The 27,774-nt window shown below is 46.2% G+C and overlaps 1 protein-coding gene and 1 long non-coding RNA gene across 2 annotated transcripts; both read left to right on the forward strand.

The window, feature by feature from the left end:
- Positions 1-2,051: 2,051 nt before the first annotated feature.
- On the forward strand, positions 2,052-27,679 carry LOC140701704 (uncharacterized). The gene is made up of 4 exons (XR_013538145.1): positions 2,052-2,207; positions 7,649-7,750; positions 10,044-10,151; positions 24,964-27,679. It is a non-coding gene; the product is annotated as an uncharacterized LOC140701704 (long non-coding RNA).
- FZD5 (frizzled class receptor 5) lies at positions 12,912-23,584 on the forward strand. The gene has a single exon (XM_020780766.3). It carries the CDS (start codon positions 13,854-13,856, stop codon positions 15,576-15,578), a length of 1,725 nt encoding a protein of 574 aa, XP_020636425.3. The 5' UTR covers positions 12,912-13,853; the 3' UTR covers positions 15,579-23,584.
- Positions 27,680-27,774: the final 95 nt, after the last annotated feature.

The raw sequence follows: 27,774 nt of genomic DNA on the forward strand, positions 1-27,774 counted from the left end.
TCTGAACTTGGCAGCATGGAGGATTCTCCCTCCTTGATGGATATTCTCCATCAAACAAAGAAGCCCTCAATTAGAAAAGCTTACCTGTATAAATGGGGGGAAAAAATCAATCTTTTACTACAGCTCTTTCCCTTCCTGCCAACCATCTCTCCATGGTTCTCTGATATTTGCTCCATCTCAAATCTTCTGGTCTTTCTTTCTTGTCTATTAGAGTCTATCTCTCGGCAATCACCTCATACCAACCACTGACCTTTCCAGCAGCTCAATTTTTCAGACATCCCACACTCAAGTACTTTCTTAAGGAATTGTCACACGCTTACCCAGAAGTTCACCTGCCCTCACCACAATGGTCCTTGACCTTAGTCTTGCGACAACTCACTAAACTGCCATTCAAACCGCTGGCCTCAGCAGATCTCCGTCTACTTTCCTTCAAAATGGCCTTTCTTGTTGCAATTACTTCAGTTCGCCCAGCAAGCAACCTTGCGGCCCTATGCCATGATTATCCTTATATACAATTCTATCCTGATAAAGCTGTTCCTCGATGTCTCCTTCCTCCCTAAAGTGGTGTCTCAGTTTCATCTCTCTCAACCACTGGTCCTCCCATCTTTCTTTCTGTCACCATCCACAACCAATGAACGACTTCTTCATACTTTGAACGTCAGGAGGACCCTCTCCTTTTATTTGTTGCATGCACAACCCTTTTGACGTTCCCCATGCCTTTTTGTCAGTCATCAACTTCCTAACAAAGGCCTACAAGTCACCTCACAGATGATCTCTCACTGGGTTGCCTCTACTATTTGGCTTGCATACCAGATTGCTTGACAGCCAATCCCTCAAGCCATTCGCCCTCATTCCACCAGGGTGTTGGCAGCCTCTACAGCATTCCTATGTAGTGTGCCTCTCCCCGACATCTGTGCCTTGGCTATGTGGGCACAACCATCTAGCTTTGTCTGGCATAATAGACTAGATGTTCGACAGAAGTCTGGTGAGGCATTCAGACATGCTGTTTTGGCTTCCATCTTGGCGTGACACCCTACCTCCGGGTAAGACACCTTGCTAGTCACCCACAGTGTGATTTACAGAGCCCATTAAGAAGAACGGCAGGTTAATTGTAGTTCTTCGAATGGATCTCTGTGATTCACACATCCCACGCAACCTCCCCTCTGTCACGCCATGCAATTTTTTTTCCTTGCGGCAGTTGACACAACTGAAGGGAGAGTCCTGGCGCCAAGGTACTTATACCAAAGGGGAGGAGTCTATTCTAAGGTGTTTTTTTGCTACCGCAGAAGCTCTAGATATTCACTTATTTCTAATAAACCGATCATCTCTGTACCAGATTACAGTACATGGAGCTCTGATAAGAGGTCAGATAAACAAAGGTAACAGCAGGGTTCACTTGTTTACTTTCTAATGCATGCTTATTAACAAGCCTTTGAAAAATTACCTCTTTGGCTCAGATCTCTTAAAATCCCCGAGCTGAATGTGACTTGGACAGTTAAGAAAGCTAAAATGTGGTACTGGAGGAGAGCTTAGTGCATAACTCTGGGCCTCCAGAAAGACGAACAAGTGGGTCTTAGATCAAATCAAGCTTGAACTACTTCTGAAGTTAAAAATATTGAAGTGAGATTGTCCAACTTTGAACACATCATGGGAAGGCAGGGTCCTGTGGAAAATATGATAATGCTGAGAAAGGTGGAAGGCAGCAGGAATAGAGGAAGGCCAGATATGAGATGGACTGATTCCATATAAGAGGCCATGGGCTTGAGCCCGCAAATGCTGAGCAGGGTGGGTGAGGACAGGACATTTTGGAGATCTCTGATTCATAGGATCACCATTAGTTGGAGGTGACCCGATGGCACATAACAACAACAAGAACATAAGCCAGTTGCAGCCTTGCTTGAGAGCTGTGGTTAAAAATTAAATTTTCCCAAGGTTTGCTTACCAACTGGCATCTTACTGGGTTTATGAAGCATTTTGGCAAGTAGATAATCGTGACCCTCAATCACATATCTGCATTTCTGTTCTGGGTAAAAGCCAGCTGGCAGGGAAATGATTTTTAAATAAACGAATCTGGTGCATACTTCTTTGGAGGAGACCCACAATCGCCAGAGTTTAGATTCTACTCCTGTCTTCCTCCATAAGAAGAGGCTAGCTTACCTCAATGGCAGGTGAATCTGAACTCTTGAGAAGCAGCAAGTCTTGCAGAAGTAAGGTTATTCTGATCCATAGTTAGCGGAAGTGTATTCAGAGCAGGTAAATCCCTTTTAGACCAGGTGAATATAATTCTCTAAAGGCCATCATCAGAGGAGAGCACTGCACAGGCATAGACAGGAGTGGTGGTGGGGGCTGATTAGACCGGAAGGCTGTGGCATACAATGTCAGGGAAAAGGGAAAGGGCAGAGGAGAAAGGAAGGAAATAGATGACAGGCAGGCACAATGATGGAGCATTTCAGAAGGGGGGGAAATGTGAAGACATGAAGTGAACAGTTGTTAACTTGGTCTCCTATTTTCTTGTTACGCACTTTGTCAACTCAATTGGCTTTGTCTCAAAAGGCGGCCTAAACTTTTTAAAAAATGTTATGAAGTTTATAAAGAAACTGGCAGCTGGGGGCGGGCTACATACAGGCTGCATGTGAAAACATAATGCGAAAAAGAAATGACAAGATGGGGAAGGCGATTTTTTAAAAAGAAGTATGATTTACTTAAAGCCCCAAGATCAGCAAGTTCTGCCTGAAATGAGAAGGCTGTGCCTGCCATATACCCCCTAAGGCAATGTCTGTACTTGCTTTAAGGTGAGCTGAACTAGAAACTCACTCTAGGAGATAATTGTTGCGAAAAAGGCTGCCATTTTGAAAGAAGGATTAGCTCTGGTGAGGGAAGGGGGCCTGATTTTACCCCACACACCATCTTCAACAATGGCGCTGGCCAGATATCACTGTAAAACGGTGTCAGCAATGGTCGGCTAATGATGCTAAACTCTGCCTGTGTCTGCCACCATCATCTTCATAGTTTTGCCTCTGTACTAATATTCTGTAACCAGTGGGCCTCAGATACTTTCAGCTCTTTCAGCCCCTCCAATCCCCAGGGATAGGAAGCTGAGAACCCCTGTTGGAGGACTTCTTCTCCAAAGGACCTCTGGCACCTAATCCGACACCTCTTGCCATTCCTACTGCAGCTTTATATTTAGTTGACTGAAGTTCTTTCAGGCAGCACTCCCCAAATCTTTGATTGCTGGCACAGAGAGTTGATGGTCCAACATAGCATCATCAATCTCCAACACATACAGCTCGTGTGCGTGCGCGCACACACACACACACTTCTTTCTTGCCACAACTCTATTGGCCATGCCCAATTTAGCTACTGCAGGACAAGGGAGAATTGAGGTCAGCTTGGGTGAATAAGTAACTTTAGCCTTTATGTCTTGGGGGAAGAGTACATCACAAGGTCAGTAAATAATCGTCACTGTGTGCATTACAACATAGTGCAAACTGTGGTGGAAGTTGAGGATGCTGATAAGTATTAGGAACTATTAGTTCCCAAAGTCAATAATTTTAGAACAAATCTTTCCCAATCTAGTGTCCTCCAGATGTGCTGTGCCATGACTCCCATCAACCTTGAACATGGCACTGTTGGCTGGAGTTAATGGGAGTTGTAGTTCAAAATATATGGAAGATAAAATTGGAGGAGGCTGCTTGAGATGATTTATTCCTGCTGTTTGCATGGCTCCGACACCTCCAGTTACTGAAAGGAAGGTCTACACTGATATAAACACTGATCTCAGTGAGAGATTATAGCACACACAGGTTGAGATGGTTCTAAGAATCTTCATCGTGATTTAGCATGGAGTGACAAATGTCAAGAAAATAGTCCTGGATCTAGGAAGATCACTATTCTTCCTAGTGATCGAATGCTGATTTCACCTCACTGTTTCAGGCTGGACTGTCTACCAGCTTGCAGAATTTATCTGGGCATTTTAAACTTGACTGTTGAGATTTACCAAAGTCATATCCACATAAAGAAGATGGAGGAGGGAGACATCATAGAATGGATGGGAAAGCACTGTTTTGTCTTCATAGTTGTGTTCACAGCACATGGTTTTCTTCATTTTAGCAGGCTAAAGTCAGTTTGTGTCTGTCTCTGTCTTGCTACTGATATATTATCAATTCACCACCTTATTGTGTTAGATGGGCAAGGAGTGATAATCCTTTGCCAGTTTACCACAGATCCCGATGTAGCTTCTTCCCAGCTGCATATAAGAAGTAGGAAAAACATGTAAAGTGCTATCAAACTGATTTTATAAATATAATTACTCCTGAGCAATAACTCGTCCATTTCCCAGCTATCATCTGCAATGGCCAGTAGAGGAGAGAAAATATAAAACAGTGCCTTGTAGCGGACACACTGTCAGACCAGGACTCAGGAGGTCCAGGCACAGATCTCCTCTCCACCATGAAACTCACTGGGCAATTGATTGTGGGTCAGAATCTTTGTCTCTCAGCCTAGCCTGTCTCATCACACACAGCTATTTAAAGAGAATATGAGTAGCAAGAGAGCCATACATCCTGTGTTGAGCTGTCTAACAAAATGATCATCATCATCATCAAATGATATTGCAGTCTAGAGATTGCCTTCTGATAGCTATTCTACTGCTTCAAGGTGGCAATGAAGCAAAAGTCTCACTCAAATGGCTTCTATACATCAAAATGTACTCTTGACAGCAATTCTGTTTCCAAATGCCATTTTAATTACAGGCACTTAGCATCACTACCAGGGTGCAAAAGAGCTGCAAGCTGAAGATCATTAGCACCTCATCACAGGCCTTGATTGCAGCAAACAATACAGGGACACACCCCACATTACATCAAAGCTATGGGGGTAGACAGACCTATACTTCTTCCTAGAAGTCAATCCAATTTGCCCTTGGTTTTTTTCAATATTTCATTCTTGCAATGCTCACAGATTTCTCCTAACATTTCCAGAGTGGGAACAAGGCTAGATGTACGTAGAGTAAAATGCATAGACTGAATTCTCAACATTAGATGCATACACTGGCTGCAGGGCCAGAATGGTAGGTAAGACACCAGCTTGGTCAGTCGCCAAAGGAGGCAGTGACTTATCTGGGGGATGTAGTCTTTTCCCCTGGAACCACAGTTGCAAAAGAATTCCTTTCGAAAAAGAAACAAAAAAGAAAGAAGGGACATGGCTGCTTCCTCACTTCCTCTTGATTCCCGTCTCTTTAATAGATGTGCAGTCGATGCAGAAAAGTTTTCAGTGCAAGAACAAACTTAGCAAATGCCTAATCAGCTTATGGAGTTTCCTGCTCCAGGATGATGTTTGCTGACTCTAATAACGAAGGTCTGCAAAAGTTATTTATTTAGACTATACTTTTCCCAACAGCATAGCTATAGCCATAGCTATGAATGTATGGAGAATTTTGCGGTCAAAAAAAAAGTTATTTTCCTGAAGTCAGCCAATGGCTTGGCCAATCAAAAGTGATGGGACAAGTTCACACACATGATGACTCTGTAGGTAAGGAGAGGGGGGGGGCAAAGTGCAGTCCTTGCAAAGTTGTGGGTCTACACCTTCCATTAGTTCTAGCTAGCATAGTCAACATTTGGGAAATGCAACCCAAATTTAACCAGGGGGCCACAGTTGCCTATCCCTGGATTGCAGGGAGTTTCCGGTCCCCATCCCCCCACTCCCCGATTCCCATGGTAATGGAAAGCAGCTGCTCATGACCAGTAAACAGAGTTGGGTCACTATTTGTCAACACTGCTTCCAATCTTCTTGAAAGACTTCTTGTCTGACTAGCCAACAAAATAAATGAGAAGGCAGCCTAGACAGGCCCTTAGGGGTCTCAACCAGCTGGACTTTTGTTAGGTCCAAGAATCCTGCGTGCACCTCCACCAGTTGCTTATGGACACAGCAAAATGCAGCATTAAAATTACGGTTTCCCTCACAGACAGGAATGGGCAAAGTGCACAGCAGCTTTTTCTTTGTAGCAGAAGCCACTTCACCCCCAGACTCTTCCTTTTCTGCTCCCAAAAAGGTAAACAGCAGCTCTCGGAAATCCCCAGGAGGTGGTGATTGGCTTTTTAAATAGGCCAAAGTCCTCCCACTACACACACACCCAACCATTTTTCAAAACTGGAAGTGGATTTCTAGCAGCTTCTGGTTTCTTTTCTTTCCATTTCCTCTCCATCCCTCCTTTTCGGGAGGGCATTTTAGTGGTATGACTCACAGGGAGTCCGGGGGGGGGGGGACACAAAAAATTGCCTCCTGGGCCTGCTGGAAATACTGACCTCCTCCAAGAACTGGCATAATACGAAAAGTAGATGATGATCTTGGTCAGCAAAGAAACCCCAGCCAGCACAGCTGGGGGTGAAGGCTTCTGCAGGTTGCAGCCCCAAGAACACCTGGATGATCCACGGTTGGAAACCACTGCATAGAGGGATTTTACAGACTTCCTGTAAATGACTTTTTGACTCAGAAATTCTTGTGCTCTCCAAGGGCCCTCTGGATGCCATTTTGCCATGTTTTGTGCCCCCTCGGCAACACATGGCCCTCTTACACCCTGTTTTAATCTTTGTATGGGTTACTTTTGGCCACTGAGGGATGCGAGCCCTCCCCTCTTCTAGTTTACAAATAAAAAACACGATGGGGTGGGTGAGGCAGAGGTAGGAGTTCAGCCTTCCAAGGTCCAGGAGCGTCTTGTGTGGCCTTCTGATCTTTGGTCCTTGGTAACTTTAAATAGACTTCTGGGGATACACATTTTAGGAAGGAAGCAAGTGTTCTGCTCCTTCTCCTGGTTAATCTTTTGCAAAGGATTGGGGCAGGCTAGACCGCCAGGCCCTGAAAGGTGGAAACTGTTGTTGGGGTGTGCGTCTATCCTCAATGCTACACATCCTCCACCACCATCACCGCCACCCCCGATTTGCAAAAGGTAACCAACATGTTATTGTATTGAATCCCACTAACATAAGATTGGTGTAAAAGTATTTGGTATAGGTGGCCGTACGCTCTTTTAGGCAGGACAGTCCTCCACCTTTCCTTTTTTGGTGACCTGTAAGTGGCCACCCCACTCCCAGGATTTTCCCTGGTTGAGCAGGGATTTATAACCAAGTCTTGATTCGGCATCTGATACTTCATGCTTTATACTACATTGGCTATAAAGTAATACTTTTATTAGACCAATTAAATCTTGAAAACAAGTTACCTTTTGAGTTTTGCAGAGCTCCTTATCAGAGCTGTTGGAAGGTGGGGAAAGAAAAAACCCCTCCAAAAATCATATTTATCAGACGTTGAGGTTGGACTATTACACGTAATAAATTCCTGAAGTTAGATCTTTGTGTCTAGTAGAGGTGTTGACTAACAAAAGTATCTAATCAGCCCTCTCGTTTTTTGAAAAATAAAACAATCTTGGGGGTGGGGAGTCATTTTGTAATAAAAGTAGCAAATTGCACACACTGTTATACAGCAGGAACAACATGGCTTGGTGTGTCAGTTCTATATGAACGTGAGATGTGAGGTCAATCCCAGGAGTGAATATTCTAGAAGCACTGTTCTGATTATTTCTCTGAAAAAGCTGATTGTTGCTTAGCTAGATGTCTCAACAGAATTACAATGACCTCTGCTTTTCTTTTTCTAGATAGATGTTTTCAGAAAACACAAGGAAGTATTTCAGAGAGTGCTTTGTTTGTTTGATATCCTATCTGTCGCTCAATGCTGTGCCCCAACATTGTGCAATATGGTAAGTGATTGTGTACTTCTATGTAAATTACAGTAATAATGTCTAGCAATGGGCATGAACTACTGGCTCAGTCATTCATTTATTAGCTGGACAGTTTTTCAGCAATTCAAAGCCCCACCTCCTCTGGGCGCTGCCTCTGACTGGGTGCCTGCTGGAGAAGGTGGAGCTTTGAACCACCAAAAAGCCTCTTTGGCTCATAAATGAACGAAAGTGGCAGTTCATGCCCATCTCTAATAATGTCTACTTATGATATTTGCATATGTTAGTTTAAATTAGCATATGCAACTTTAGTGCTAAATGTCCACCTTTTGGGTGTTTTTTGTTCTCCATTTTGGTGACAGAACAGTGGGCACCCAAATTCGGAGTAGCTACTACCAGTCTTCATTATTCATTAGGCATCCTTCAGTCTCGAAAGACTATGGTGACGTGCTCTGTATGGAGGACTTGGAACAGCATCTAGTGTGGCTGAGAAGGCCAATTCGAGAGTGACAATCCCTTCCACACTGAAGACAAATATGATCTGTCCCCTGTCCAGCTCCCTGATTTTGCTGCTTTCATGACTGCCTCTTTGCCTCGGCCTGCTGTACAAGTGTCTCTTCAAATTGGGAGAGGCCATGATGCACCGCCTGCCTCCAGGCTGAACGCTCAGATGTCAAGGTTTCCCATCTGTTGAGGTCCATTCCTAAGGCCTTCCTTGTATCGCAGCTGTGGTCTCCCTCTGGGGCGATTTCCCTGCCCTATTTCTCCTTAGAATACCTACATGGAAGTGAGGGAAGTTATTTAGACGTTGAAGTAAATAAACTCCATTTAGACCACAGCCATAACTAGCAGCCGTGTACAAAAAAGTACACATAGATCCAAATTGAGATGCTACATACTCGTATTTCAGACACTCCTAGCCCTGGCCACAGAAACAGAAGTACTAGTAATGGTAGAAGTAGTAGAGGGACAACTGTTTTCTGCACAGTACTGATTCCAATATTATTTTGACATTCTTTTTCCCACTAAAAACACTTGTTTGTATATGTCCTGCCTCATTTCAATATAGTCATGGTAATGTATCTCCACTGTCACCAGGCTCCATGAGAAGCTATCCCCCATCCCAGTGCTTTTAATCTCCAGGGAGCTGTTGGACAAACAGTCTCAACAGATTGGCTTAACTCCTTTCAACAAGTATTTTAGTTATTTACAATATTTTATAGACAACACTATAAAAAATGATCAAGACAACCCATGACAAAAGGGGAAAAAAGATAATTTAAAACTCAGTACTAGAAAAACAATATACAGTAGATATAAATATTATGTTTTTAAAAATTGATTAAATAGGTTGATTATTCCACTCTGGAGGTCTCTGAAGTCCATGTGAGGAAAAAGAGGCAAAATTGTGTGAGGGGGCTTGGGCAAAATGTGACGGGAACCGCAGCTCAACCTTCAAGATGGATGTGGCCTTGTCTTTTTGGAAAGTGGCCCCAAAAGACACAGAGCTTCAGAAAGATATTTTTTTCACTACCTCTCTCAGAATCATCCAACCACTGATGTATATAGTCCCTGCTTGCTGGGGGATTCTGGGAGTCAATACAAAAAAAGTTGCTTTCTGAAAGAATTGGGAAGGTGGAATCATAAAACCACAGTGCCCAAAGGGCCCCCTGCAGCCGACCATTCCTTTCCAGTGCCTTTTGCTGTTCCGTAGAAATGAGCCCTTATTCATTAGTTGGAGCACAGGATATAGAACAGGAAATGGGTGCATGTCTGTTAGTCACAGTGGTGGGTAGGTTAAAGGTTACTGAGCTACTTTCCAAGCAAGCCTGGGGGAAAAGAAATATAGGGTTGATTTGGCTAACCTCACTTGGATGCTACCATCCTTATCTTTCTCTGGTTGCAGCTTCCATTTGGGGTTGGCCTGAAAGAGTATCCCAAGGTGTGTGTTTGTGTACGTTTGTGTTTGTGTGTGTGTGTGAGAGAGAGTGAGCACCATGATTCCTTCAGGGAGCATAGAGTAATGTTAGAGTAATGTGATGCAGATTAGGCTGAGAGAATGGAACTGGAGGGTTTACCCTGTACCTCCAGTTCAGGAACTGTGCTCCCTTAGATCCATGTGAAGGGGGCATCAGTGGGAGATCCCATAATTTACTTCCTAAAAGGCCTGGGCTCTATGATCCATGGCATCACCAGGATGCTGTTGCGCTCGTGCCCTCTCGTCATTTTAATCCTATCGCTCAGCCACTGATTGATCAGAACACTGTTGGGAAATTCTGAAGACTGTAGTAAAACAACTCTGGTTGTTCCACAGCCACCGGGCCACCATTGTAACATCGGAGCTGGATGGTCTACAGTGAGCAAAAAGACATGGGATTTATTTTTTAGCCGAACTGCTCAGTCCTAACCAAGTTACTCATAGGTAAGTCATGTTGCTTTAATTTGGGTTTGTTTCCTTGAAAATGGGTGAAATGTTGTGAAGGACATGTTCCAGTCAGAGCTCTTGCTCAAATGAAGCCACAGACAGGCTGCACAAGATAAAAATTAATTTAGAAAGTTACTCTTAGTTGTTGTTATAGTGCCATGCCCAAGAAGTATTTACTGCTGTAATTTTTTTGTTGTTGTGTCATTATGTGCCCTCAGCTGACTTCCAGTTTTTACAGTGACCATACACATTAGTGACCTCCAAAAGGTCCTGTCTGTGACAGCTCTGCTCGGGTTTTGCAAACTCAAGACCCTCAGCTCCTTTATTGAGTCAATCCATCTCATGTTCGGTCGTCCTCTTTTCCTACGACCTTCTGTCTTTCCTAGCCTTATTGCGTTTTCCTGTGATTCTTGGCTTCTCATGACCTGTCCAAAGTACAATCGCTTCAGGGCAGTCATTTCAGCCTCTAGTGAGAGTTGAGATGGATTCCATCTAGAACACAGTTCTACCTGTCTTTCTGGCAGTCCATAAGCTTTCTATGAACGCTTATGGACTGCCAGAAAGTCTATGAACACTGGATTTCAAATGAGCTGATCTTTTTCCCTGTCAGCTTTCTTTGTTGGCTAATTATCACATCCCTGAACAGAAGGAATACAGTGGTGCCTTGCTTGATGACGTTAATTCGTTCCAGCGAAATCTCTGTAGAGCGTAAACGTCGTCAAACGAAATTTAAAAACCCAGTGAAACACATTGAAAACTGTTCAATGTGTTCCAATGGCCTGAATACCTACTCGGCCAGTGAAGATCCTCCATATGGTGGCCATTTTCGGTGCCTGTATAGCGAGGAATTCGTCCTAGAAAACAGCGGGAGGCCATTTTGAAAGCCGGCAGCCATTCTGAAACCTGACAATCAGCTGTTTGCTGATCATCGTAAAGCGAATAATTGGTTCCTAAAACAGGGAACCGATCAATGTGAAGCGAAAAAACCCAATCTAAACATTGTTTTGCGATCGCAAAACTTCAACGTTAAGCAGATTCGTCATTAAAAGGGGTAATCGTCCAGCGGGACATGACTGTATTTTGGTTCTGATCCCCTGCACCTTATCTTTAAGCTTCAGGACCTCTGCTAGTTCCTTCGCAGCTGCCTTTCCAACCATCACTTCTTTTTTATTTTTTTGGCGGCAGTCGCCATTTTGATTGTTGGCTGAACCAAGATATGGAAAAATCCTTAACAATTTCATACAGTAGCTTTATGTTGTAGTTAGTTCTTTTAAAGTATTTCTTTGTTTAAACTACTTACAATTAAATTAAGAATAACATGAGTGCTACTTTTCTACTGTAAATGGAAAATTCTCCCTCATTAAGCTACAACCGCAGTTTAGCATACTTTCAATTCCTGAGGAAAGGAATTTATTACTAATAATTAGTTGCCTGTACTCTGCAATTTCTTGACAGTAACAGCGAATGGGATGAAGGACACTGCATGTGCATATTCAATGGTAAGACTGATGATGACTGTAGTTCTAACTGAGAAGGAATATGCCTGCTACCCTTCTAATCGCACTCAGTGGAGCAAGAGTCCATACAAGTAAATACCAAAGGCTACATTGGGTCACATTTATCCCCGTCTTTCTCTCCTCTCCTCCCTCTACTTTCCATTCCCACCTGTTAAAACTTAGACTGTGTGAGCTCCTTCGGGCAAATGGCTGAACTTTTAATTATCTTTTAGTTTTATTGATGCTACTGTATGACAGGCAAGGGGAAGAAGACGTGTGTGGCTGAAGATCTATGGCCCAAATCCAGCTGTTAGGCCCAGCCTACACTGGGCCCATCCAACCTATTGGATGCAGATAAGCATTGTTATAAAGAAAGTCCTGTTGATTCAGTGGGTCTACTTCAGCCTGAGAACCAGTGTGTAGTGGCCACAATAGGATTTAGGGGGCTTGGGTTCCAATCCTCTGCTCACCCATAGAAGTGCATGGGTGGGGAAGGAGGTGGTCACAGTAAACCCTTCCTAGAACATCTCATATAATTTTAAACTCCTATTATAGTTGCCGTAAGTGGGAAACGGCTTGATGGCATGCGGCCAGAGTAACAGCATGCGTGTGGCATCTAACAAGCGAATGCAGGCATATGTTTGATGTGATTTAGGTCAAAAAGGTTCCTAGGTCAGTAAGGTCTGTAAGGAGGGCACAGCCCAGAGATCAGCCTCCACTGGACCTGATAAAACAACCCCACACCAGGCCAGTGTTCCTAGAAAGTCCATAACCAGGGGCTAAGAATAAAAGGCTTCCTCTTTCCCACCTGTTTCCTCTCTTTCCCATTCCCGGCAACGCCTGCTTACAGGTCGACTGCCACTGAACATGGAGGGTTCACGGAGCCCTTGATCACGCCAGGAGCGCCTCTAAGCCGGATTCAAAGCCGTCCCACCCGGGCGCCCGTCCCCGCGTCCCTCACAGCGCACCGACCGGCAACGCGGTTCTTTCGCCGAGGTGGTGGTGGTGGTGGGAAAGCCCTTCCCCGCAGGCGGCAGCGGGGAGCGCGCCTCCAGGCGAGGCGAGGCGAGGCGGGCCGTCGGAGGCCCCACGCGGCGCCCTTCTCCGGGCGGGCGGGCAGGCAGGCAGGGAGGGAGAGGCGGGTCCCCGGGCGCTCTCCGGCGCGGGCTGGGGGCGGGCCCAGGAGGGAGGGAGGGAGGGAGGGAGGGAAGGAGGGCGGTCTCGGCGGCGCCCCGGCATTAGAGCGCAGGTGGCTCCGGCGCGGCGCTCCATTCGCCCGCGGCGGCGCTGCTCGGCTGCCCTCGAAGAAGCGTCGTCGAGGCGGGCGCCGCCGCCGCCGAGCCTCCCGCTTGCCGCCTCGCGGGCTGACGGGCTGCCCCCCCCTCGGGAGACTCGGAGCAGCCCGCGGGGGGCTGCCGGCAGCCGCGGTCGGTCGGTGGCAGGACGGGGCGCTCAGCCGGGCCCCGGCGGTCAAGGACCCTCTCGGAGGCGGCATGCGGGCTCGTCGCCGGCTCCACGCGGCCGGCAGTTCCCCGGGTGGCTCCGGGACCCCGCCGAGCTAACCCGCCGGCAGCTGCTTCTCGGAGGAAAGTCCGACCGGCTGCCTCCCCTGCCTCCGTGTCGGCCCGCCGGTTGCATGGCTCGGGGCCCCCCGATCCGCGCCCGCTCTTCCCACGCCAGACTTTCCCCGGAGGAACTTTCGGAGCGCGCCGCCGGGAGAGTTTGAACGAGAGCGCGGCCGCCGCCGCCGCTGCCGGGGACTCTTCCGGGGCTGGAGGCGAGCGAGCGAGCGAGCGGGAACCTGCCCGCGATGGGCGAGAGCCGCCGGCGAGCGGGCGTGTTATGGAGCTGGCCTTTTTCGGTTCCGTCGGGTTTTATCCGCCGTGAGGCACCTGCCCGGCGGGAGCAGCAGCAGCAGCAGCGCGCCCTGCGCCCAGCTTTGAGCCGCGGTGCCCTCCGTTTCAGGACTTGGGCTCCCGGGAAGGGAAAGCAGTGGGAGAAGTAGAGCCTCGGAGGGGAGAGAAAGTTCCGGGCGCGGGACGAGGCGGGCTCATCATGTGGGCGGTGAGAGTTGCCCCGGGCGAAGCGACCTGGAGCCGCCGCCGCCAGCCCTTCCTCCTCCGAGCCTGAGGATCTCCCGGGGGAGAGCGGGAGGAGGGCCCTCGCTCGCCCGCCCGCCCGCCCGCCCGCCCGCGGGCTTGCCATGGCCGGCTTTCGCCTCGTCCCGAGAGAGGCGGCTCTGCTGAGTCTCCTGCTGGTCCTGCTCGGAGCGCCCGCCCCGGTGCCCGCCGCCTCCAAAGCCATCGCCTGCCAAGAGATCACGGTGCCCATGTGCAAAGGCATCGGCTACAACCTGACCTATATGCCCAACCAGTTCAACCACGACACGCAAGACGAAGCCGGGCTGGAGGTGCATCAGTTCTGGCCCCTGGTGGAGATTCAGTGCTCTCCCGACCTGAAGTTTTTCCTCTGCAGCATGTACACCCCCATCTGCTTGCTGGACTACTCCAAGCCCCTGCCGCCCTGCCGGTCGGTGTGCGAGAGGGCCAAGGCCGGCTGCTCCCCTCTGATGAGGCAGTACGGTTTTGCCTGGCCCGAGAGGATGAACTGCGACAAGCTGCCAGTCCTGGGCGACGCGGAGATGCTGTGCATGGATTACAACCGGACGGAGGCCACCACCTTGCCCCCGTCCTTTACCAAACCCATGCGTGCTGTCAAAGGGACCCGCAAAAACCTCACCCCCTTGGACGGCGGGGACTGCAAGAGGGTGTGCGAGTGCAAAGAGCCCTTGGTTTTCATCTCCAAAGAAACCCACCCTCTGTACAACAAGATTGAGACTGGCCACGTACGCAACTGCGCCATCCCTTGCTTCCAGCCCTATTTCACCCAAGACGAGAAGACTTTTGCCACCTTCTGGATCGGTCTGTGGTCGGTCCTCTGTTTCATCTCCACCTTCACCACCGTGGCCACCTTTCTCATCGACATGGAGAGGTTCCGATACCCGGAACGCCCCATCATCTTCTTGTCTGCCTGTTATCTCTTTGTCTCCATTGGCTACATCATCCGGCTGGTCGTGGGCCATGCCAGCGTGGCCTGCAACAAAGATTACAACCACATCCACTACGAGACCACGGGGCCTGCCCTCTGCACTGTGGTTTTCCTCCTGATCTACTTCTTTGGCATGGCCAGCTCCATCTGGTGGGTGATCTTGTCTCTCACCTGGTTCCTGGCTGCTGGGATGAAGTGGGGGAACGAGGCCATTGCCAGCTATTCCCAGTATTTCCACATGGCTGCCTGGCTTATCCCAAGCATCAAGTCCATTGCTGTGCTGGCCCTGAGCTCAGTGGACGGGGATCCCGTGGCCGGCATCTGCTACGTGGGCAACCAGAACTTAGACAAACTCCGGGGTTTTGTTTTGGCTCCCTTAGTAGTGTATCTTTTCACAGGGACCATGTTTCTGCTGGCTGGTTTCGTGTCCCTCTTCAGGATACGTAGCGTCATTAAACAAGGAGGCACCAAAACTGACAAGCTGGAGAAGCTGATGATCCGCATAGGCATCTTCACGGTCCTTTACACCGTCCCTGCCACCATTGTGGTGGCCTGCTACATCTACGAGCAGCATTACCGGGAGAGGTGGGAGACGGCTCAGAACTGCTCTTGCCCCGGGGAGAAGCGCAAGCTGAAGCCTGACTATGCCGTCTTCATGTTGAAGTATTTCATGTGTCTGGTGGTGGGGATCACCTCGGGGGTCTGGATTTGGTCGGGCAAGACTCTGGAGTCTTGGAAGCGGTTCACGGGGAGATGCTGCAGGAGCGGGAAGCCCGTGAGCACCACCATGTACAGCGAAGCGAACACGGCTCTGACAGCCCGGACCGGACTGCCCAGTTCCGCTTCCTACCACAAACAAGTCCCTTTGTCCCATGTATAACAAAGCACCTTTTGCTCAGTCACCCCCGTTGGGAGTAAGGAAGCATGGCACAGCTCCACTCCCGACTGGAAAAGTTCTGGGAACCATCCTGGAGCTTTCGGCTTCCTTGTCATGGAACTCTGGGCTTCATCTCAGAGTTTGAAAGGAGGGCTGGCTGTATGGGGAATAGGGAGGAGACCCAGTTTTCAGATTCGCAGTCTTTACAAATAGGACCCTCTGCACCCTTGGGCCTGCTTGCATCCTTCCTTGAGAATGCAGGAGGAAGGACTGCTTAAGGCCAGGCTGCACGTGGCAGGAGAGATCCCTCTGGGCTGTGTTTTGGCTTCCCCTTCTTAAAATGAAAAGCAGCCCTTGGAGTTTGCAGTTCTGACTAGAGGAGAGGGAGGGGGAGGGGGTGCCTAGCTGCCCTCCCTCCTTTTTCTTTAGTCTCTCAAAATGGTGCCCCAGCTCCCCATCATTTTCTCACACTGGTGGAGAGCAGGTGAGGATTGGCAAGTTTGAGCTGGCAAATGGAAGAAGAAGAAGAAGAGATCAGAGTTTGGAAAAGTGACTTATCTGAGGGATTCTGGGAGCTGTAGTCCAATAAGTAACCTTTCCAAGCTCTGATGGAGGATTAAACAAGCCCTCCGCCCTTTTCAGGATACATAACAGAGCAATCATGGACATGCCTAGTCAGAAGTGAGTCCTGCTGAGTTTAGCAGAACTAAAGTCCCAGGTGAGTCGGTTTTGAATTGCAGCATTTCATGTTCCAGGTACTACCTAGCTTGGCTCTTCAGATGCATCCACTGTTTCGTTGGAGAACTAATTGCTTAAGTCTGGTAGATGAACTGTGGCACACATATTTTGTTCACTGCTTTTCGGCAGCAGTGTTTCATTCTTGTCTGTATCCATAATGCCCATGCGCTGGAAGATTAAAATGTAAAGAAGGAGCAGTTCTAAAGAAGGCAGTTCTGCATTTGAAATGAGTGGGTTGTGGAGTTAAGATCAAGCAGAGTCCAAATTCCAGTTTTATTTTTGGATGGCATAAAGTCTACCATCATCAGTTTTTATACGTGCCTTGGCCAAACTGAATACCAGGCAGCCTCGTAAAGATGCAGGGTGTGAGTGCTAATTCCTCTCCTGTGCTGTTTCAAGGGATAGGCTGGGAATGAAAGGAGGAAGGGCCAGAGAGGGGGAAAGTTACTTTTTGGGACTCAAATTCCCAGCTGCCAGGATTCCCCAGATAGTATGGCAGTAGCCAACTTTCCAGTTTTGATGGCGAGACTTGCGCAGGGTCTTGTCAGATACAGAAGCTGCACTCGCGGCCTTCGTGTCTAATTTCTCACTTTTGCAAATGGAACTGCGCGTTTAGAGTTCTTATTTGAATGGGCTGCTTTTATACACACTAATAATTATCGATCTCTTTCCTGTCCCATCTGAATTGAGCCTTCCCACTCACCAGCTACTGCTTTTGGGGAGTGCAACTCCTGGGGATACTGGGAGTTGTAGTCCAAAAAGTAACTTCTTAATTCTTCTGCTAACAAAAACCATAAATATGGGACATGAGAGCACATGCCTTGAATGAGAACGAACCCTGCAAAATAAGCCGCCTTGCGAGTACTTTTCAATTGGCATATATAGGGTTATGCTGTTAGTCTTGCAAAACAAAGAACAGGTTTTTACAAACTCCATGTGGAAGCCAGTTCCCTGTGGAACCCAAACGGTACCAGGTGTGACTTCAGCAGGTCGCTCTCTGCTTTGGCAGGCGATCAGCCTGATCCTGCGCAAGGTTATTCAAAAGTATGTCTTGCTGAGTGTAACTGGGACTTACTGACACAGAAGCATGCCTAGGGTTGCAGCCTTGAACAGCGCTGGACATGTCTTGATTCCCTAACGCACCATTTCCTCCTTTTTCTTTTTTCTGTTTACTCTTCTGTCTGCCGTTTGTTGGAACAATGGTACTTTGGTGCCAAGTTTTACAGTTTGGCTCTTGTTTCTGACAGGAACAGAGTGGAGCCCTCTTTTTTTTTCGTGGTGGTGGTGGGGAGCCTTCTCCACTCTTAGAAAATGAGGCTTTGTTGCTACTACAGTCTTGAGCTAGTTGTGTGAAACCGTTGCTGCTGTTCTAGTTAGTCACCACCCAAACAAAGCAGGAAAAAGAGGTCAAAAAAACTGGTTGCTGAATGAAAGAAAACCGATTCACTACATCCGTGTAGCACTTGCACTTTAGAGATGCGCTTCCTTCACAAGGTGGCAAGACAGAAACCTCAACCCCACTCGGAGATGAGACAGAGGGTCCTGCTGGTGATCTGCCTGTGTAGGATCTCTCATGGCTAGGCTAATTCCAACTCCAACCCAGGCTCCTGAAGGCGGTGGCATTCCCAAATGCAGCGCCTTCACGTAAACAGTTAATCATTCTTCTCACATTGAGCACTGGCCTCTCCATCCCTTTTGTTTAAGTCATGGTAGCAAGAACCATCAATAGCTTTCTGTTTCCAAATATTGGCCAGCGTGTTTTTAGGTTCTGAAGCGACGGCCTCCAGCACCTTTGAAATGGAGTGGTCCCCCCTCTCTCTCCCACCACCCCGCCAGCCAAACATGGGAGAAGTTACTTCTCTGGGACTCCTGCCCTTGGGGAGTTTCTGGGAACAGGAGTCCAGAACAAAATATTCCTAAGCTCTTATTTTTAATTCATTTCTCTGCTTTATACCCCACCTTTCCTGGCAGCAGTTTTTCCAGCTCACCCTTCCCTGCCCACTGCCACTATCCTAGAACAATGCTCAGTATGGCACTACATCACCTGGTGGCAAGAAGGGGTTTCCTTACTCTTCCAGTGCAGAGTGTGTGCCATTTAATTCTACACGGAGAAAGTTTGCCTGTGTTATCTGCTGCATCTGCTTTGCAAAAGAAGATGGGAATCTATTCCAACTGTGTACGCCAAGGGGCAGCTCTCCCACGGGAGAGAGGCTGGTTTGAGAATGGCCCAACCTCTTTGGCTTCCTTGTGTGTACCTGGAGGGTGGGGTGGGCAGACCCGTATGCCCACTTGTGTACCATGCGGAGACTGCTTTTTCTCCCCCCTTCCCCCACCAACTAGTCTTGCCATTGGAAGGAATTTGCTGTGACCCAGGAAAAGCAGAGGGTTGCGTTCTTATGGGCTAGTTCACTAGTTTCTGTGCTGATGGCTCGCTATCATCTGCAATCATCAGGGCATAAAGATGACATACAGGAGAAACTTTGTTATTGCTTCCCATGCTATGTTTTTCACTGTAGCTGATTTCTCCATTTACACGGGAAAGTCAAATATATCCTTAATTCAAAATCATCCAAGACCAAGAGCGACTGGATCTGCAGTTCTACAAATGCTTCCCTGGTAGTATGTTCTGTTGAATTCAGTGGAATATACTTCTGGACTTTGGTAAAAAGGCTTGCCTGTGCTTCATTTTACACCTAGAGTACTTGAGAAAGAGAAAGACAGCATCTTTCTCTGCAGTTGCCGGTGCATTTCTGTTGACAAGATAATCTTTTCTTTCTTTCTTTTCCTGTTTGCTTTCTGACTGCTTCCACTGTGCACTTTAAAGGTTGCAACCTTTCCAGGATCTCCATCCATACCTCACTGGTAGCATCTTGCTTAAGTGTCGCTGTAGAGAGGTGTATCTGAGCTACGTAGTTGTATCTCTTTGATGCTGTGTTTACTAAAGAATCCTGGTGTTTTGAGTTTGGCATGAAATTCTCTTCTGGAGCGTTCCTGGTTCTGTAGTTCAAGGGAGTGTTTAAATGCCCCACCAGTCTACCTGTCTGAGGCTTCTGTCTGGTAGAGCGATGGCCTTTACGGCGGTATGAAACGGCTAGTCCCGCCATTGGAATATTTCTCCAGCATTCTCCCCCTGGGTTCAATTTGGGTTACTGAATCCAGGAGGAAGAGGGAACATTTGTGACAGCCTCTTGCATTAGCTCAGGGCCATGTGGCAGCACGGCTCTTTCCTGTAACACAGGGTGAGCACGGATTGGAGGTCCTGCCCAGATGACACAAGAATCCAGTCTTTGTCTGACTCCAGGGGTCCCACATCTGCTGCTGCTGCTAGCTGGGCTTAGCGAAAGAGTGTGCAGCTCGGAAAGGTCACATCTAGTCCCTGGAGCAGATGACCGTTAGCCCTGGTAGTGTCAAATGTTAAACACACACATGGCGCAGAGGGAGGATAAAGGCAAGGCTGAAAGCATCATACAGGTGATATTTTGGCCTGTACAGAGCCGTGCTCCCCCGTTCTGCCTGATGTCATAAAAGGCAAGCAAAAGTGCACCGGCAGAACTTCAGAAGCATTTCCCAAAGTTTCTATGGGTTGTTCGTTTTTGCACATTAAAACTGTGACAACACATGCTTCGTTTGTAAAGTATTTCATTACTCTACAGACGGATATTTCCGTCTTTTGAAACAGCTGTGTTTGATATGCTGTATGACAGCCTAAGATCCTCATGGTGCTTTCAGGCTCATACGTGTATTCTGCTGTACATTTTTATGGACTGACATCTGCTTTGTGAGATATGTACAAAGTGTAGGGGACATGGTGGCGCTGTGAGTTAAACGTAGAAGCCTCTGTGCTGCAAGGTCGGAAGACCAGCCGTCGTAAGATTGAATCTGCGCGACGGAGTGAGCTCCCGTTGCTTGTCCCAGCTCCTGGCAACCTAGCAGTTCGGAAGCATGTAAAATGTGAGTGGATAAATAGGTACCATCTCGGCAGGAAGGTAACAGCATTCCATGTCATAGTTGCACTGGCCACGTGACCACGGAAACCATCTACGGACAAACACTGGCTCTGCGGCTTGGAGACGGGGATGAGCACCGCGCCCTAGAGTCAGACACGACTGGACTAAAAATGTCAGGGAGAACCTTTACATTTCAAAGTGTGACCTGCAGTTACAGTCTACATAGGCAGCACCCAACCCTGAGTATGTACCTGCAGTTTAGGTATATACATCTGATGTTCGTATGTCTGAGGTTAGCTCATAGTACAGGTGTGTGACTTTAAGTAACCATGATTCTTCATTATCTTTACAACATCCATTGAAGCACAGAGTGTTTGAATTTTTGTTGTTCGAAATAGCACAAGATATTACTGGTTAAAATACACACGTGAACCCGGTCTGTTAGAGATCTAAAGGCTTTTAAAGGCTTCTCTACTAGAACCCAGGTGTTGGGCGAGGAAGGAGTAAGTGCCAACTCTTCCTTCAGGAGGTTTTCATGGCAAGGGAGAATTTCAACTTGCAAAGGCACTGACTTTTTAAAAAATAAATGTGAGTTTCCAACACATCTTCCTTTTCTCCCTCAAAGGCCACAACTTGGAGCAAATAAAATTTGACCTTCAAACCAAGATGAACGAATGCTTTGCCAACAGCTTTTTTTTTTAAAACTTCATATCTGAAGAGGAATCTGAATCTGGCTCCTTGCGTTCACTTTTTAATGTAGCACAGATACACCTCCTGCCTTTTATTAGGCGATGCTCTCAGTTCTTGTTTGGCACAGTGTGGTGGGTGGAAGATCCAGCCTTGAAGGCAGAGAATGCCTGTGATTCTGGTCTGGCTTCTTCCAGCCCCATGATTCAGTGCAGCTTGTGCTCACCCCTTCAGGTACTGCAAACTTCACGAGGATTGAACTTCGGCTATGGGCTTGATAGCTGCTGTCGGTCATATTAGAACAAGGACACAGAGTCGTTCAGTCTGCTCCTGCATCTCTGTGGTGTCCCTTGTTTTCCTTCTGCTGGCAATTTTGAGCAGCAGCCTTACTTCCATCTAAATACTGGAACTCCCGATCTGGATTACATATTGTGACTGGACTCCCTTTGGCTGCAAGTGAGCAATTTGTAGCCTTCTAGATGCTGTTTGAATGCAACTCTCATCCTCCTTAGGCTACCTAACCTCCCTGACAGGGGCTACAAAGGATGATCCATAGCCTCCCTTTCAGCTCTGCAATTCTAAGATGATTGTCGGTGAGGGATGGTGAGACTTGTGTTCCTAGAGGGCCACAAACTGACCAACCATGTCAATTCCCATTTTTAACTTTAATGTACACATTGGCCCAGATCCTGTTGTGTAGTGTAGTAAGTTGCATTAAAGTAGGCGTACTGAATCAGTGTGTGAGTCAATTCTCCTGAAAGTTCCATGGATTGAATATATAGTACAGTAAGTCACAGTTAAGAGTAGGTCCATTTGAATCAATAGAACTTATGGAGGAGTTGACTCACCAAATCCTCACCAGTTCAATGGGCTTACTCTAGTGTGATTTACTGTATTAAGCAATAGGAATTTGACCTTTGTGTGGCTACCTTTCCCAGACAGTTGTCACTAGCAGGTGTCACAAATTAAAACAATTTGGCCATTTTGTCTTGAATATTGAGGATCAATAATCTGTTGTGATTTTTTTTCTCCATAGCCGCTGGTGTTAACAGTAAGTCTGTTCCCTTTCGTTGGCAGGTCACAGTCCCAAAGTAACAGCAGTCATACTTCTGTTCCATGAATTGAATGAGCTTGCTTGGGCAAAATTCTATTCCCCCCCCCCCACATTTGTGTACTCAGAAATAATTTGTTCAACATCTCCACTCACACCCTTAGCAAAATTTATTTCTTATTGATTTTAAAGTATAGTTGAGAAGATGTCCCTTCTTTATGCTACTAATTCAGACTGTGCTAGGGTTCAGTGACCTTGTTGGCCCTGGCTGCTGCATGTTGGCCAGCATCCTTAGAAATGCATTTGCCATCTTTTCCAGCTAAGCCTACGTCCCCAGCCGGATTGGTGAATAGGATAGAAAGTACTTAATTTAAATTACTGAGGAATGAAGCTTGCTCCTTCTGTATTGGTACCTGCAAGGCCAAGTTTTTGATGACCAGTCGTCCTTTGGGAGGCACATCAACCACTTGGGACTTAACAGGTGTGGCAGTTCTGTTGGAGAACGTGCAGCGGTTCATCCTTCCATTCCTTGCTCAGATCCTGTTGTACAAAGGCAGAGCCATATCGGCTGCCCGGAGCTGTCTGGTGGGGAACTACTGCATTCCCCACCAAGTCATACACACCCATATATAATTTTTGAGTGGGGCGTTATGTCAATGAAAACATTATTTTTCTCATAGAACAGGCCAGGCTAGGTGAGTTTTGAAAATTCAGCTCTCATTTCATGTTTACTTTGAAACTTCCCATGCTGTACAAAACATTTAGGATAGAGAAAAACACAACTTGGAAAGAAGGCAGCTCCTGCTTGAAGTGCGCTTTTAGGGCAGCTGCGTGGGCTAGACTGGGCTTGCTGTCATTGGGAAACTCTTGGCCCAGACCCGAGTGCAGTTTGTGGGCGGCCAAGCCTGTGCCCGTCCTGTCTCTAGCGTCAGATAAACAGCAAAGGTTGGTGCGTCAAAGCTCTAGTAGGCTGCTGCGGATCACAGTTAGATGAAAGGCTGTTTCTGATTCTGATTTTGCCTGTTTGAGACATTTCCCAGTGTGACCCCGTAAGAGCAATATCTTAATGAATCAGAGGCAGGGGGGAATTTTCAGGGTTTAGGGAAGATGACTCTGCTACTAGAAGGCTGAAAACATCTTACTAGATGGTAAAACAAAAACAAAAGGTAAGGAGAAAAATGTAGATGTTCAGTGACTGAAATTGTAGTCCAAAGGCAGAAACTGTAAAGGGGAACTTGTTTGTTTTGACAGGGTTCCTTTAAGCAAGGCACAGTGTACACTAATATTTTACAAGACGGAATTGCACCATGTAGTTATAGTGTGTAAATAGTTGTATTAAAAGAATTAAGTATGTATATACTGAATCTCGAGTGAACTTTTAATATGGGTTGGAAGCAGGTTGTAAATTGTGACAGTGAGACAGCTTTGGGTGTAGATAACAGGAAAGCAACCAGGGCATTAAATCGCTGCACTTGATGTCGGATTCATGCTTAGGTTGTGCTGCTCTTTCAGTTGTGCCTTGTGGAAATGAAGCTTCTGCATACTACTTGCAGTATGATTTAAAGTGTCATGCCAAAAGAGGCTTTTTTTAAAAAAAGGACCTAGTTGATTCTGTAAAAAGCTTTAAGTGTAAATAAATAAACTGCAGACACTCATCTTAATAAAATGCATGAAGATGATTCCTGTAACCATGATTAGGACATTCTCTCGCTGGTACAAAAAAACTGAGCTGGTTTATGTTTCTGAAAATATACAGGACATATTCCTTTTGTACTGCTCGTACAAGACTGTTTAAGATGCAGATCATAACCTTTAGGGTTGTTTTTTTTTTAAATTCTATACCCAAACTCCAGCTTCTGTATGAAATTACACATGGACAGTAAAAAAGAACCACAAGACACACACCAATTCAGTCCAAAGTGGTTTAAAAAGGAAAACAACCACCACCACCTCCATTTTGGGACAAACAGTTCATGGAACACAACATGTCTTTTAAGTTTAGCTGAACATGCTACATTTTGTGAAAACATGAAAGAAGAGCCTGTAATGAGCACAGTTAAGAAGAAAGACGAAGACAAACATAGTTTTGTTTTCTAGTTTGTGATTATGGTGAATAGAAGACAAAAAAATTACGGGAATGTTTTCTTTCTGGAAGAGAACGGGGGACAAACAAGCAAGGACGTTTTGCTAAGCAGTAGCAGAGGGTTTTGTGAAGAGGGCCAAGAGCTGGTGTCCAGGATCCATGGTGATCATGATATCAGACTTTAGGAAGAATGAGTTAACACTTGCATTGCCAGGCTTTCCGTAGGAGCGGGTAAACGTTTGGCCATCCAGATGTTGCTGAAAGTCCTACACACATCATCCTTCACCATAGCAATGCTTATGGTAGATGTGAGTTGCAGTTCAGCAGCACCGGGGGGGGGGTGTCAGATTGCCCATCCCTAGACTCCTCTTCATAAGAATCTTTCCACCTTTCTTATAGAACTGGTGACAGGCTTCCAGCTGAGCAGAGTCAACTGTATTGCTAAATTTGTTAATCACCAGCGAGGTCTCCTGCTGATCCAGGATTATTAATTTTTTTGCCAATGTGCATGAAAGTTTCTCAGATCACTGTCTCAGCGCCTGCTTCATTTCAGCAGCACTGTGTACAGAAGCAAGAAAAGCACTAGAGAGGCCATGGGAAAACTAGTGAGTTTGGGGGGCAAGTGGGGATTTGAACCCAAGTCCCGCAAATCTTAGTCCAGCACTGTTTGCCAAATACTTCACTGTTTTTCTTCTGCTTTTTGTAAAAGCTTGTCCCTTGTAAGAAGCTTTAGCCGTTCACCTCAAAGGGAGAGCATGACTGGGTGCAGAGATGTGTTTGACGCAGAAGCCTTTGGCCACAGAATTTCAAATTCTGAAAGCAGACACACGACTGCCCTTTTGCCCTGCCTGATCTCTCACATCATCTAACATTCGATTTCAGAAAATTGGACACCAGTGCACAAAAGACGAAAGGAACATGCCCCCACCACAGCTTTTGTCCCAATGCAGAGACTTCTCACAGCAGACCAAGGATGGCCAATGTTTCCCTCAAAATAATTTTAGTTTGTGTATTGTGCTAATGCAGGCATAAAAAAAAGGAAATGCAAGTTGCATAAAATAAACTGTTTAAAAAATATTTCAGGCTGACAAATATACAAGACAACTTTGTACTTCTTAATGGAAGCTGTTATTTTATACCACGTGACCACTTTTTTGTTTGTTTACATAGGCAGATTCTAGGCAGACTCAAAACTAGCAGCAGGAAACAATATTGCTCTGCACAAAATATGTACACACTTTTAAAAAATTTCAGCCAGTATTCATAGAATCAGAATAACTGATTTGGAAGGGGGCCTATAAGGCAGTCCACTGAGTCAAACCCCTTGCTCAATGCAGAAATCCAAATTCTTATGGCAGATGGTTGTTTAACTTCCTTTTGAGTTCCTCCTGGGCTGGAGCGCTCACCACCTCCTGAAGCAATTAGCTCCATTGTTGCATTTCTCTAACACTTAGATTTTCCTGATACTCAGCCCAAAGCTGGCTTCCAGTAATTTGAGACGATTATTACATGTCATAAGAACGTAAGAGTCCTGCTGGATTAGGCCAAGGGCCCATCTAGTCCAGCTTCCTGTATCTCACAGGGGCCCCACCAGATGCCTCGGAGAGCACACGGGACAACTAGATACCTGTCTTCCAATACCCCTCCCCTGCATCTGGCATTTTGAGGTACTTTCCTTTTAAGCCTGGAGGTTATACATCCCCATCATGGCTTGTAACCTGTGATGTCCTCACACTGGAAAGACAGAACTGATCCTATTCTTCCTTTGTGTGACAGTCTTTCAAATATTTTAAGAATGCTATTGTATCTCTCCCAAGTCTTTTTCTCAAGGCTAAACATGCCCAGTTCTTCTACTCTTTCCTCACAAGGCTTGATTTCCAGTACTATGTACATCCTTATTACCCTCCTCTGAACTTGTTCCAGTTTGTTGGCATCCTTCTTCAAGTACTGACACAGTACTCAAGATGAGGCCTAACCAATGCCAAATAGAGGAGAACTAGCACTTTATGGGATTTGGCTACTATACTTCTGTTAATGCAGCCTAAAATAGCATTTGCCTTTTTTGCAGCAATATCACACTGTTGGCTTATATTCAGCTTGTAATCTACAATTCCAAGATCCTACTCTCATGCCATACTATTGAGCCTAGTATCTCCCATCTTGTAACTATACATTTGGTTTCTTTTTCCTAGGTGTAGAATGTTGCACTTACCATTGTTAAATTTCATGCTGTTGTGTTCAGCTCAGTGCTTGGGCCTATCAAGATCTTTTTGAATTTTGTCTTCCAGGGTATTAGCTTTCCACCCAATTTAGTATCGTCCACAAATCTGATAAGTATTCTCTACACTTCCTCATCTACGTCATTAATAAAAATGTTGAAGAGCCCAAGACTGAGCCTTATGGTACCTTCCTTCTTACCTCTTCCCAGCTTGGGAAGGAACAATTCATAAGCACTCTCTGAGTACAAGTCTGTAACCAACTGGAGATCCATCTGATTCTGATCCAGTTGTTCTGTCTAGCCCACACTTACTTTGGTAATCAAAGTATCATGGGACACTTTGTCAAAAGCTTTGTTGAAGTCAAGATACGTTATGATGTAATCCCAACATAGAGTGACAATTGCAGCACTGAGTTCATGGACTTTTAGTATAGACTGACTCCACCTGAACTTTTAACACTCAATTCTCTTTTCCTGTGTGCCACTTACCTCCTTATTCAGCAGTAGGTCATTCTGAACCTTTATTTCCCTTCTCAAGTGTGTGTCCTCTATTGCCAAACCCATTTTGAGAGGTTTCAATATTTAATCACCTTGGAGACAAGATGAATGGGAGAGGCTGGGCCCCTTCTCAAAATTTCCTCCATGTGGTGGAGTGGCCATATCAGAGAGAGTTTGCATCGAAAGTAACACGTACACAGCTAGTTTGCCACTAGCCACCAAGTGCTCTCATGCATCAGAAGGCTGTTATCACATAACCATAGGGACAATAACCAAAGTAGCATTCCACAACAGCACTTTTGAGAACTTGGCAGAGTTGGGTACATTAACCTACTGTACTGTCTCTCATTTTCTGAACATATAATGCTATTCTGAAATATTTTAACACCTTACATCCTAGAAACATCCATTTATTTTTATGTCACATTGCATGCTGCCACGTTGCATCTGATTCATGATGACCCTAAATAGGGGTTTCAAGGGATATGAGATACTTAAAGAATGGTTTTACCAGTGCCTGCCACCCCTTCATTGCCTTTCCATGGCCATGTATGGAAACCAGTTGTCCTGAATCTTGTCACTGTATCCACTACAGTGGTTCATCAAAAGGGTAAAAATGTACAGGTAATTGCATGTATTCTGTTACTGTGCTCAAAAGACAGATAATAACAAACTGATATGAAAGTTTGGAAGGAATGCCTGTCTCTCTTCAACCCTTTCTCTGCCTGGCTTCAGTCCTACATGGAACGAGTCATTTTTGCAGATGATGTTGTTCAAGTCCAATTCCCCGTTCATTTTCACTGGATGTAAATATATGGTATGCTACCACTGGTAATGGAGCACTGCAATTATGCTCTATAAAACCGCACTTTTAACAGCTTGGAGACCTGGTCAAGCTTGCATTTGTTCTCACAAACAAAAACTAGTTTATTAATATACATCTTGGGGGCCTATTTAAAAGTCTAAGGGAAAAACAC

The sequence above is a fragment of the Pogona vitticeps genome, chromosome 1 (assembly GCF_051106095.1).
Source record: "Pogona vitticeps strain Pit_001003342236 chromosome 1, PviZW2.1, whole genome shotgun sequence".
Classification (NCBI taxonomy): domain Eukaryota; kingdom Metazoa; phylum Chordata; class Lepidosauria; order Squamata; family Agamidae; genus Pogona; species Pogona vitticeps.

Excerpts from the sequence above, each read along its gene's own strand:
- FZD5 (XM_020780766.3), top strand. The coding sequence starts at position 13,854 with ATGGCCGGCTTTCGCCTCGTCCCGAGAGAGGCGGCTCTGCTGAGTCTC.